At 41.5% G+C, this 14,355-nt stretch overlaps 1 protein-coding gene across 1 annotated transcript in view; it reads left to right on the forward strand.

Moving 5' to 3' along the window:
- PTPRN2 (protein tyrosine phosphatase receptor type N2) overlaps window positions 1-14,355 on the forward strand; it is a 1,169,469-nt gene that overhangs the window by 332,716 nt on the left and 822,398 nt on the right. The window contains exon 3 of the mRNA XM_040352695.1: window positions 550-663. Within this exon, the coding sequence (XP_040208629.1) occupies window positions 550-663 (114 nt within the window). The remainder of the gene's footprint in view (window positions 1-549; window positions 664-14,355) is intronic.

Raw genomic sequence — 14,355 nt, forward strand, 5'->3', positions numbered from 1 at the left:
GCATGCAACTTTAAAGTTCATCGTAATTATGTTGGGGCTTTTTAATATTTTTCTACAGAAAAAAAGAAAAAAAAGTGAGGTTAGTTAAAGATTCTATTAATCTTCTTTATCTCATTTAATATGTAATGATTTCTCTGGTAAATTCTCAGCCTGTTCTGTTTCATTTCTTCATGCCGCCAGGAAACCATCAGAATTCAGATATGAAAAATAATACATTTCGTGTCACATTCACGGCAATCAACAGACCAAACAAATACCAATTAAATTCTGCTGCTACATTATCGGTGCTCAGAGATACTGTATATCTTCGGTATACACACTCAGGAGTCAGGGATTTATATGCCTCATGAATGCTAATGTTTGATTTTATGGAAGATTGTATATGTTACGCCAGCAGAAAATAAAATCAATCATGCGTTTTCCCTTCATGTTTTTTTTCACTTTGCCTATTAATCAGTGGTGCTGAGTAATGGAATATAACATGTGGTTACCTGCAGCATATGTGTGTGAACATGCTTTGAAAAATGTTTTTCTTTGTCTCCAATGCAGACGGAGTGTTCGGGAGATGTCAGCGGCGACCGGTGATAGACGTATTCAAGTACGAAGTTTCACCTCCTGTTGTGCAGCGTCTGAGGAACATTCTTCAGAAGCTCTCCCACAGAGGTAACTGCTTAGGCTATAGTTTAAAGGACAATTATCACACCTAAAGACCAATTTTTTTTCACCATATGCTTAGCATACATATATAAGCAGTTTACAGTATGTATCATTTCTTTAAGAAGAAGGATGGACTAAAGAAAATAATTGAATGCAGCTATGTATTCATTAAACATCCTTAAAATCAAACTGAATTGAAAAAATAAAGATTTTTAATGTTATATGAGAATTCCTCCTGAAAAATTGTGTACTTCCTAGCATGTGAACATGCCTCTTAGCTGTGAGGCCCCTTTCACATGGCCAATCTGATCAGATCCACCAGATTTTTTTAGGTGGATCTAAACGGAAGCTACCTGTTCCTAGGGCAGGCGAAGGTAGTAGACATGCTTTTGTTTACATCCAATTACCTCCGAGTCTATCTAGGTCTGAAACAAAAAAAAAAGAAAAAGGTCTGTGTTCTTTTTTTCTTTTGATGGAACAGAGGTAGTCAGATGTTTTACATCCACCTTTCCGTTGACCTAACATGTGCAAACAAGCTTCAGGTGCGAAAAACAACAGATATGGATGTCACATCTGTACTGTTGGGCTCCAATTCAGCAGGGGATCTCTTTATGGATCCCCTACTGATTGGAAGGAACACAGCCGGTGTGAAAGAGCGATGTACTGTATCTGCAGTGCGAGATCTAAGGTACTGTTGCCTCTGACTGCTAGTCTAGGGAGATTTGGAGAAGGTATTGTTGATCTCATACTGGGGTTGAGTTAGTAAGGCACCATTATTGGGCCAAAGCAATGGCCGATTTGATTAATCGAATTGGAATAATGGGCCATGTTGGAATTTTTTATTGAAAAGCTAACGATTTTCTAATCAATAATGGGAGAATCATGTGAGAAATTTAATAGTATAAGAAATGTGCATGAGTGCAGGAAAGAAAAATTCCCAGAAAGAAAAGAGGATTCCCAGTCAACAAAACTCTTTTCTGTAGCAGTAAGAGGTGGAATTAAAGGCTTGGTTGGTCAAATTTTGAAATCAATGTTGGCACCATCGATCACAAAACAAACCAATTTTCAGATTTTTGTAAGACAATTTGTTCAGAATTCGACCCATATATGGATTGCATAAGACTGCAGAGTGCAAAATCCAGAGCAGCTCTAAATAGAAACCAATCAGCTTTCAGTTTTGTTTTTTTCGTCAAAGCTTTATTGAACAAGCTTAACCACTTCCCGCCCGGTCAATAGCAATTTGACGTCCGGGAAGTGGTTCTGTTATCCTGACTGGACGTCTATTGACAGAACACAGTATAGCAAGTCAGTAATGGTAAAAGTGCAGCTGCAGGGTAATTACGGGCTATACTGGTGACTAGTCCTTTGCCCTCTGACTTTTTTGGGGACAGCTTTTATTTTCACTTTCACTTGTTTTTTTTTAATTAACTAGTGTAAGTATCGGAAACTATCATAACATTAAAGTATAACTTCATTTTAGGACTCAAATATACAGACAGTGAGTACCAAAGCCATGTGTACTTCAGAATGATGATTTAAATTTAGTTCTTACTTGGTCAGGGGTTCACATACCCTGCTGAAAATGCCACCACCATGCAATCAACATGTCCAAAGTGCTGTTACTGAAATGTAGATTTAAATATAAAAACAAATGCATTAAAAGGTTAGATAATGAATTGATTATACAGTCAACCTTAAAGCGTTGGTTAATCTAAAAAAAATATATATATATATATATATTGATCCTGTTTCCTTAAAGCATGTTCTACAGCACAGTGCTTGTGCTGTGTAATTTGGCCCCTTCTATCACCTAAAAAACCTGTCTGATCCTGCCTGGCTATGTCCTCCCCTTTGTAAACTGACCACAGTGTATCATGGCTGCTGAGCCCTGACTCTGTGGTAAGTTTACGTGCCTCCATCATCTGCAGCTCTCCTGTCCTCCTCTGTCCTCTCTCCCCCTCCCCTCCCTGCCTGTTCGCTCCTGTGGCAGTGCCCACCCCCTCTGCTCATGATGCTGAAGTTTCGTTTAATGTTTTATCCCATTCTGTCTGTTGAATAATCCTATGTACCCCTGTGTCTGTTTTATTAAAATAAGTTATTCTTTACCACATCTCAGAGCTCTAATCGCCGCTCACGTGACCAGCCACCTCTCTCCTCCTTGCCTTCTCCTCCCCTCCTGACTGATGTCAGTGTGGAATCCTCAGCCCCACCCGCTGCATCTGTCAGACGGGGAGAAGAGAAAGCCGGCAGGTCACGTGAGCGGTGATCGGCACTCTGAGATATTGTAGAGCTTCACGATTCTGGCTAAAATGAGAATCGCAATTTTTTTGAATTACAGTAAAGATCACGATTCTCGGGCCGTAACATTTTTCACATTATGCAGAAAAATTGGGCTAACTTTACAGTTTCGTAAAATTTTTATTCATTAAAGTGTATTTTTCCCCAGAAAATTGCGTTTGAAAGGCAGCTGCGCAAATACAGTGTGACATAAAATATTGCAATATTTTAACATGTAAGCAGCAAGTGTCAGAAACTCCTTTGATCTAAGAACAAAATGTTACTTTGTTTATAGTTATCGATGTTGAGATAAATTTGACAGGCTGCCTGAATTATTATTTTTTTGACAGCTGTCAGAAGTGAGCAGAGAACTCTTCACTTGTAGAATCGGGAATTGCTGCTTTAAGATCGGGAGGGGAGTAGAATTGCGTTTTTGATTCTTAACGATTAATTGTGCAGCTCTAAGATATGTTAAAGAGCGGCTTATTTTAATAAAACACAGACACAGGGGCACAAAGGATTATTTAACAGACAGGATGGGATAAAGTAGATAAAGTGGCTTAACAACCACTTTCAAGGATAATGGCAGTACATCTCTACATATGCATTTTCCCATGTTTTATCCCTTTATTGACCATTCAAATACAAAAAAATCCTGCTGTGGAGAATTTGGAAGGCAGGCAACACACATCATTTTTGTGGATTGAGTGTTGTCATCCATCCTAGTGTCTTTTGCCAAACCCTTCAACAACCCACTCTCAGATCTCTACAACATACAAGGCTAATCCTTCTAGGGTCCAAGATAAAAACTAGAAGCACTAAATAGATTCTTTGTGATAATACAGAAAGTGCCTCACACAGATATACTGTGGTAGGACGGCCCTCCTGAGCAAAATCATGTACCTGTATGTGCTTTTGTGCACTGGGTCTGGGGCGTGCACGCTGCTGGCAACCCAGTCCCGCTGTGATTAGATGATTGAACACAGCGGGAGCCAATCAGCGGGTCCAGCGGACCCCATGTACACCAGCGCCCTGTGATCATTCTCAGGAGAGGCAGAACAATGTAAACAATGTAGGCTGCCATTCTGTGAGAGGGGAAGATAGAGATCTTTAGCCGGATTCACATAGAGCGGCGTATCTTTGAGCAGGCGTAGCGCATCTCATATGCGCTACGCCAATGTAACATAGAGAGGCAAGGACAGTATTCACAAAGCACTTGCTCCCTAAGTTACGGCGGCGTATCGTAAATGGGCCGGCGTAAGCCCGCCTAATTCAAAGTAGGCAGGTAGTGGGCGTGATGTATTACAATGAAGCGTGACCCCATGTAAATGAAGGGCCGAACGAACGGCGCATGCGCGCGCATGCTCAGAATCACGTTGCATATACTCCCTAAGATACTGCGGCTCAATGCCTTCGACGTGACCGTAACCTACGCCCAGCCCCATTCACGTACGAGTTACGCAAATGACGTAAAATCCGACGGCTGTTCCGACGTCCATACCCTAACATGACTTCTGCTATTTGGTGGTTTATCTTTACGCCGGAAGTACGCCTTACGTAAACGGCGTAGCTTACTGCGACGGGCTCAAGTACATTCGTGAATCGGCGTATCTAGGTCATTTACATATTTGACGCGTAAATCAATGGAAGCGCCCCTAGCGGCCAGCGTAAATATGCGCCCAAGATACGACGGCGTAGGAGACTTACGCCGGTCGGATGGAGCCGAAATTCAGGCGTATCTCCTTTGCAGAATCAAGCGCATAAATACGACGGCGCATCTGTGGACTTACATATCATTAGATACGTCAGTGTAAGTCTTTGTGAATCCGGCCCTTGTGTTTTCGGCTGTGCTGGGAGACCAGCCTGCCTGTCCTCCAATGGCCAGAACTTGTGCTGACACACCTGCCTGCACAGCTAATCTTTGGGAAATTCAGTGTATTGCTCTTTCTCTCCCTCATCCTGACACACCCCTGCAATCTCCATCCCTCTATGCACCTGAGAATAGAGGTGACCACTTAAAAAATAAAGAGAAAAAAAAGGTATTTATTTTTTATATTTTTTATATATGTATACACAAATGCTTTGCCTTTGATTTCTATTTTAAACTCAATGGACAGTTTTGGAAGGTGTAGGTTCGCATATACTTTAATCTCTTCCAGATAGAGTGGGCCTTTATGCCCAGTCGTTGCCCACGTGTCCATGGCTGTCACTTACAGTCAGGGCTTCTGATTGGAAGCCAGGGGGGCTCCAAATCATGTGACATCTGTGAGAGCCAGTCACAGTGCTCACATGAACTGAAAGACATGCTGCCTCCTAGCCTTAAAGGGTCACTAAAGGAATTTTTTTTTTAATCTAAATAGCTTCCTTTACCTTACTGCAGTCCTGGTTTCATGTCCTCATTGTTCGTTTTTGCTTTCATGTTGCTGTAAATCCTCTCTGTTCTGGACACTTCCTGGTTGCCTGTTTCCTGATAACCACAGTACTGGGAGATTTCTCACGGTGGTCACTAATCAAGGAGCTGTGTGTAAAACGAAACTGGATTGGTGCTGAGGAGTTTTAGACAAAGTATCACTGCTCTCTATTGGCTGACTGCCCTCTAGTGGCTCTCTGTACATCAGAGAACCAGCAAACAACAGCAAAAACGAAACTACACTGCAGGCACATTATATGATTGTTTTTTATCAATTTTTAATCATTTTTAAAAGGAATCAGTTAACTATTATGTCTCTATGCCCTGTAAACAGTCATTTCAGCTAAAAATTTTTTTGCCTTTAGTGACCCTTTAAGGAGGTTGTAAACCTCTGAAAAAAAATAAAACCTGCAAGACAAAGGCATAATGAGCTAGTATGCATCGCATACTAGCCCTATATGAAATACTAGGAAAAAAATTAAGATGCGCTAAATAAATTGATACAGAATGAAATCCCAAACCACATAATACAAATCAATATCCATAAATAAGGGAAAGGGAATAGAAGGATGAAATAAAGTCCTTATGGGAACAACAAAGTTCCTGTTCACCCGTGTAGTGAAAAAAATAAAGTAAAACCAATTAGTCCATCAAAAGTCCATGGTTTTAAAGTGACTATCCAGAAGCAGTGATCCACCACCGAAAGCAATAAAAGCCTCTTACCGGATATCCGGCGGTCTCTTAACTAAAAGAGGACCCCAGAAAGCATGTCAAGGATAACCAATGTTAATCGGAATGCAGATGGGCTGAGCTGGAAACCAATCCTTATCTCGATCCCGGTGCTTTACAAACTCGATTTAGCAGGTACCATGAAAAGACATATAGGGACCGCAATAGTGTAAAACCAATATTATATTTTATTTAAAAAGTCAAAAACACACTTACATTCAAACAGTGTTATAGGGCATGTCTAATTGGGGCTCCGGCCGGAAGCTGTCCAATATAACCCGTCCAAAATGGTAGAGAAGTCGTGCAAGTAGCGGGGGGTGATCCGATGCAGCACTCGTTCCGCCCGACCGGTTTCGCGAAAATTCGCTTCCTCTGGGGCACGGCTACTTACCTTAGAATGATGCCCTGCAGTGCCGCCCGCACTCCCTCGGCCGACATGAATCCTGAAGTGACTTATAGGTTCGAGCGGGCCGTTGCTTTAGAAGTTCCTTCAGAAGTTTGAATCTGGTGAAACATCGAGGAGAAAAAATGAAGAGAAAGACGTTTTTGTACCCGGGGTGCCGTGCATTACACAGAACTCATATTGATGGAGAAGATTACGTTTGAACCTAAATAATGAACTTTGAGCATGTGCTTCTCAGCCCCATAGGCTGCAATTGAATTCTGTCAACCTGTAGGCTGGCTAGAGAGATGGGATTCAATTGCAGCCTATGGGGCTTCAGGGTGCATACACAAGGTTTAATAGCAAGTCTCCAGAAACCGTGTTTCTATGAAAACTCAATCACTGACTGTCCGGGCGATGCACAGCGGCTTTTGCGTTGGAAAGTATGTTTTACTCTAAATAGGTGAAAAGGGCAGGAAGAGAGATGATTTATTTTTTAGTTTAAACATACATTTGCCCCTTTTATTACAAATTTGAGTTTGTCTACTAGGTTTGGTAGAACCATTAGCCAATTCCAGGGCAACCAGAACCCTACTGGGCCTCCTCTTGTGCTATGCAAGAAAGGCGATTATCATGCAGTGGGAAGCATCTATGGCACCTTCCATAGATTATTGGTGTTTTCTAGACAAAGTAGAACCTTTATACAATGCAACATATTTATCTCAAGGCTGCACGAAGAAATTCAATAAGGTGTGGGATCTCTGTATTAATTCTGCTGACATCACCGACTCCGATACCTCATCAGTCATCACACTAACTATAAGGTTGGTTGCTTTATTACTGACCTTTTGCTTACTGTATTTTGAAGTGGTTATTGCCCTGAGTTTTTTTTATCACACGTTCATAGTGGGTAGTCTATTTGCCCAGCAGGGCTTTTTCTCTTCCTTTTGTGTCATCCCTGCTGTGCCTTTCCTTGTTAAATTTAACAAGAGTAAGAAAATGTAACTGTTCTTTGTGTTATTATGTACTTTACTGGCCTGGGTATGCCCAATGGGCCATGTTTTGTAACTAGTTACCTTAAAGAGGAGGTCCCCCCCCCCACGAAAAAGAAAAAAAGAAAAAGAGGGAGGCGCACCTAAGTGTAGTATTAAAATGTATATTTAATGCGCAAAGTAATGCACTTACACAATAGAAGAAATCAAAGGCATGTCTTATAGTACAAAACGTCCCCCTCAAGGGGTGCCAGCTTGTCCAGTTTCCCAGCATCCAGAGGGTGTCAGGGTCTTGCAGGACGCTGAATCCAAGACAGGAAGTGAAGAGGATGCAGGCTGACTGGCGTAAACTGCATGGAGGCAAATAACGTCACCCGGAGGGCGGAGCTCGGTATGGGAAGGACAGGAAGCAAGGCTATGCACTCGAAGCATACAGCTCCTTCTACTGGCCTAAAACATACTGTGCAATAACAGCTTAAATATAATCTGGTCCTGGCTAAGGAACTAGAAGGACCAGCGGACCAGAGACACGTAGAAAAAATTGTTATGAACTTATTACAGATTAAAGACACAATAATAATAAATGTAAAAGATAGCTAATGAATGAGCATCAATGTTGAAAAATATACAGTATATAACTGTTGAACGAGCTTGAATATTAGAAAAAAAAATATATATATATGAACATATTCCCACAAAAAATTAAACGTCAACAGCTACAAATACTGCAGCTGCTGACTTTTGATATATGGATACTTACCTGTCCAGGAAGTCGGGTGCAGCAGCTGCCATCTAAAACCCTAATACAAAGCAGCTGAACACTAGGGGGTCAATTAAAAAAAATCCCTAAAGTGAATATAAAGGAGACAGTGCAGCGCTAATAAAGTCCATAAATCAAGAAATCATCCAAGTGATCTTCAAACGTGACTTATAGCTGGTACATGCAGGTGGTAACGTGAAATACAGTGAGAGACCTCCACCAGTGCTCACCTCACAATATGAACCCTCAGATGAAAAGGGTCAAAAGCACCTTCCCATATGGGTATATAATCCAGGCTTGTATTCCAATGTTAGATGTCACAGGTAAGACAGGCAGGCTCACAGGTGTATCCAATGAGGTATATGTCATAACATGTAAAAGAACAACAAACCATAGTGCTCTCCGCAAAAATAGTACAATTTTAATAAAAAAAAGTACTTGCAAGCAAAGGCACTAAATCCAGTGCCAGGTAAACAGCGTGACAATGTGTGAAAGGCTGCGGGTGACGTCACGTCCTTCCCATCTGAACATTGCGTCCCTGTGGGCGGGACTTCATCAGCGGATATGGGAAGAGACGTTGTGCACCCGCTCTTATTTAGCGTGTTGCCATAGCAATCCGACGCCGCATTACCTGGAGGGGAGAATACATCACCCGATGCCGTGTCAGATGACACGGAATGGGGGGGAGGATACACCGTAGGAAGGAAATCACAGAAATGTCCCCATATGCTGAAAGGAGTGAGCCGCAATCATAAGCATGATGAGGCTGCCATACCTTGCAAGGAAGGTCGTCAGTGAAGCCTTTTGGCTTCACAGCCGGTTCCCTACTGCACATGTGCGAAGCTCGCTGCGCTTTCAAATTGGCCCGGAGAAGGAAGGAGGCCAAAACTACAAGAGGCCGTGCCGCGTCACCATCTCCGGAAGTGGGGAATGATACATTTCAAAATCAGGTACTCATTTCTGCCTCCCCCTGAATGGTGCCAAATGTGGCACCGGAGGGGGGGGAGAGAAGACCGGATAAGTGGAAGTTCCACTTTTGAGTAAACTCTGCTTTAATAAAGAGAAGTTGTAAAAAAAAAGTGAACTAAATGGCCAAACTTCAGCAGAGTTTCCGTGTTTGACTAGCATCCCACCGATTGATTTCACATGTTGCCTAAAACTGCTCTTTAATGTTTCTCCAGGACAAATAAAGTGGGGAAGAGGAAAAAAAAGGGTGAAAAACCCTTGATAATTTGATTCCTTACATGACGATAAAACCAAAATAAAGTTGTCTGTCTCTGTGACTGTTCCCTCTGCTAGATCATTTTTAGTGAACATAGAAACTTGCCAAAAAGTGTGACTTTAGTTAGTCTCCAAACAACCAAAATATTAATGTGAGCCAGGATCATCTCCCACTTTGACAAGTGCAACCTTTTACAGCAAAACAACATCAAACAAACTCAACAATCCTGGGAATAATCAAAGAGCAAAAGGAAATGGATGCTTGCCAGCAGATGGTGAAGTATAATTAATTCCACGATGAGACAGATCATCACATTCATCAAAGTAACAAAGTGATAGTTGGAAATAAAAGATATGAGAGCATTAGTAGCATATCGTACTTATAGTGACTTTAATGTACAAGTCTATTATGGGTTGTTCTGCATTTTACTAAGCACAGAGTCATATAGCATTTATCAAAGCTTAAGTACACTTTTTGTACTATCATTCGTGCAAAGAAATGGATGGATGTCTCGTTGCAATGATCAAAAGCGTCATATATCTGCACAAATGGAAGGGATAGGATGACTTTGGCATGACAATTCTGAATATTTGAAAATCACATAATATGGGCAGCTGGACCGTATGGTTGTCTCTTCATGTGATGAGAAATGAGGATAGCCCCAGGTAGAACAGTAATCCACATTTTCAAACTTACCGTTATTTAGATTGAAAAAAAAAACTGTCCATCAAGTTCACCCACTTACAAACTCCAGAATTTTTCATCTAGGAGAAGGCAAAACAATAACCTCTATGGCTGCTATTTGCCATTTAGGAGGCAAGCAATTCTTCCTGATTCCATTCGAATAGTTGGATTAGTTCTATGGCTCAAAAAAAGCTATCATTCGTTTTAGTAAGATCTTCTATAAATAATGTTCTTAATGTTTCCATTAGGCATTCTGTTGTTTAGTGATTTATACTATGAAAAACCTATGAAAATACTATGAAAAACCCATTTTCTATTAAATCAGTATGTAATAGCCAGCACTTTCGACTTTCCGACTTTATTCATTCACCTAAAATTTATTTTGGGGTGATGTTCTTACTTAAACTCTTCACCCTCACTCCTGTCCCTAAGACCTCTCTTGCATTAAAAAAATGAAATAAATGTGTGTATATATATATATATATATATATATATATATATATATATATATATATATATAAATAAAATCTCACAAAAGTGTGAACACCCTTCACATTTTAGTAAATATTTTATTATATCTTTTCATGTGACAAAACTGAAGATATGACACTTTTCTACAATGTAAAGTAGTGAGTGTACAGCTTGTATAACAGTGTAAATTTGCTGTCCTCTCAAAATAACTCAACACACAGCCATTGATGTCTAAACCGCTGTCAACAAAAGTGAGTACACCCCTAAGTGAAAATGTCCAAATTGGGCCCAATCAGTAATTTTCCCTCCCCGATGTCATGTGACTCATTAGTGTTACAAGGTCTCAGGTGTGAATGGGGAGTAGGTGTGTTAAATTTGGTGGTATCGCTCTCACTCTCTCATACTGGTCACTGGAAGCTCAACATGGCAAATAACTCCATGAGGATCTGAAAAAAAATATTGTTGCTCTACATAAAGATTGTCTAGGCCAGGGGTCTCCAAACTTTTCAAACAAAGGGCCACTTTATTGCCCTTCAGACTTTAGGAGGGCCGGATTGGGGCCAGCAAGGGAATAAAATGTCATGGGCCCAGCATCAGTGAGGACAAATATGGCCTCAGGGTTGGTGGTCAATAGGAAGAGGAGTATTCCCCCTATTAGTAGGAGGAATAGTATCCCATCATTGGTATCAGTGGATAATATAGTGCCCCATTGTTGGTGTCAATGGGAGGAATAATGCCTCATGTCAGTGGGAGGAATTGTGGCCCAAGGGCCAGATAATGACTAGCAAAGGGCCACATCTGGCCCTCGGGCCACAGTTTGGAGACCCCTGGTCTAGGCTATAAAAAGATTGCCAAGACCCTGAAACTGAGCTGCAGCATGGTGGCCAAGACAATACAGTGGTTTAACAGGACAGGTTATACTCAGAACAGGCCTCTCCATTGTCGACCAATAAAGATGAGTGCACGTGCTCAGTGTCATATCCAGAGGTTGTCTTTGGGAAATAGAGGTGTGAGTGCTGCCAGCATTGCTGCAGAGGTTGAAGGGGTCAGCCAATCAGTGCTCAGACCATACGCCGCACACTGAATCAAATTGGTCTGTATGGCTGTTGTCCCAGAAGGAAGCCTCCTCTAAAGATGATGCACAAGAAAGCCTGCAAACAGTCTGCTGAAGACAAGCAGACTATGGACATCGATTACTGGAACCATGTCCTGTGGTCTGATGAGACCAAGACAAACGCATTTGGTTCAGATGGTGTCAAGCGTGTGTGGCGTAAACCAGGTGAGGAGTACAAAGACAAGTATGTCTTGTGTACAGTCAAGCATGGGATGTGATTGTCATGGTCTGGGGCTGCATTAGTGCGACCAGCATTGGGGAGCTACAGTTTGAGGGAGCCATGAATGCCAACATGTACATTGACATACTGAAGCATACATGATCCCCTTCCTTTGGAGACTGAGCTGCAGAGCAGTATTCCAACATAATGACCCCAAACACACCTCCAAGATGACCACTGCCTTGCTAAAGAAGCTGAGGGTAAAGGTGATGGACTGGCCAAGCATGTCTCCAGACCTAAACCCTATTGAGCATCTGTGGGACATCCTCAAATCGAAGGTGGAGGAGCACAAGGTCTCTAACATCCACCGGCTCTGTGATGTCATCATTGAGGAGTGGAAGAGGACTCCAGTGCCAACCTGTCAAGCTCTGGTGAACTTCATGTCCAAGAGGGTTAAGGCAGTGCTGGAAAATAATGGCAGCCACACAAAATATTGACACTTTGTGCCCAATTTGGACATTTTCACCTAGGGGTGTACTCACGTTAGTTTCCAGTGGTTTACACATTATTGGCTGTGTTGAGTTATTTTGAGAGGGCAGCAAACTTACACTGTTATACAAGCTGTACACTCACTACTTTACATTGTAGCAATGTGTAAGTTCTTCAGTGTTGTCACATGAAAAGATATAATAAAATATTTACAAAAATGTAAGAGGTATACTCACTTTTGTGAGATGCTGTGTCTATATATATGTATATATATATAGACACATATATATATATATATGTATTGCCATTTGGTGGTGGTAAAGAATTCATTGGGGGGATGTTGGTTTCCGAGATTGAAAGAGTATTGCAGCATTGTATTTGCAGTATTGCAAAGCTTATATTTTTTCTCTTTTAATAGGCTATTTATTTGTTACCTGGAGTTCTGCTTTAAGTACAATGTCTTGATTTAAAATAAATAAATAAGGTGCACTTATAATGACGTTCTGTTGGGATTTACAAGCATTTTTTATTGATTAAATGAATAGTCTGCACACCCTAGAGACATGAGCAGAGCACTCTGAGCTACAGCTAGAGGATGTGTGAATCCCTTTCTATGTTGAAAGTAAAGTCTAATTTCTTCTATATGCTCCTTGTCCTTTATGCAATCTACATAGAAAAAAGTTAATTTGACAATCTCTATATTCTTTTTTTTATATCTTGTGGCAGCAGGCAGGTTAAATTCCCTGGTTGCATCCAGGATGCAGTGTATATATCTCCTAGGTTCAGGCTGTATGCCAGTTTATACCTCTAGGGCAGGGTTTCTCAACTCCAGTCCTCGAGGCGCCCCAACAGGTCATGTTTTCAGGCTTTCCATTTTTTTGCACAGGTGATTTGATCAGTTTCACTGCCTTAGTAATTACCACAGCCATTTCATCTCAGGGAAATCCTGAAAACATGACCTGTTGGGGCGCCTCGAGGACTGGAGTTGAGAAACACTGCTCTAGGGGGAGTGCTGGGAGTCCTGCTGGGAGGACTTGATGAGCCCAGCTGAATTAGGTGGGTTTATTAGGTCCTCTACAAAAACTCCCAGCATGCAGAGAGATATGCTCCAACCTGGAACCAGATCTGTGTGAATAGTCTGTGGAGTGTGATCTCTGTGTGGTGAGACGAAGCCTGTGTGGCTACTACTACTAAGACTCTAAACAGCATGGAGTCAGGGACGGGGCAGCACAAGGCTGTACCCAGTTGTTAGTTAGGGACACCAATGTGTATAGCGAGCAGGTCAAATTGACCAGGATTTATTTTTGTATTTCTTTTGTTTTCTGTCACATTTCTTTTTGTATATAGTTCAAATAAAACCACACCTTTTTGTTTTCCTCCTACCCTTGTCTGCTGTGCCTAACTTTTTTGTGTGCTGAACCTGTTCAGGGGGTCACACACACCCGCTGACGGGTATAACCCCCTCACAATCTATACACAGAAACTAGATCACTAACTAGATCACTTTGTTAAATTGTCTTAACAAACCCAGTTCTTTTTATGTTATAAGGAGAAAGGGAGTTGCCGCTTCAGGTGGGAACCCAAATGAAGATCCACCGTAGCAGATAACTCAGGTGCTATGACTAAGCACTAGTTCCAGTGCGAAACACGTCAGCTGCCAGGTTTTATTTTCATTTTTGCTGTGACTTGTAGTGCTGTCCTTCTTTAAAGGCTACAATTTGTTCAGAGTGCAGCTGTCCAGAAACACTTTTGTTCCTGCCTTTTTATGTTATAGGCTACTCTGTCCATCCTTTTCCTTTTACCTTAGCTGTACAGTTTCCTCTCCAAATCCTCTTTACTCCATATTCATGATGCAACTTTACAAGTGATTCATATTTCACAAGTTTTATCTCCCTTTTCAATGAATATTTTTGCCTTTACAGGTAGTCCCCGGGTTACAAACAAGGTTCTGTAAGTTTGTTCTTGAGCTGAATTTGTATGTAAGTTTGACCAGGTACAGCCGTGGGCA

This window comes from Rana temporaria, chromosome 5 (genome assembly GCF_905171775.1).
Source record: "Rana temporaria chromosome 5, aRanTem1.1, whole genome shotgun sequence".
Lineage (NCBI taxonomy): Eukaryota > Metazoa > Chordata > Amphibia > Anura > Ranidae > Rana > Rana temporaria.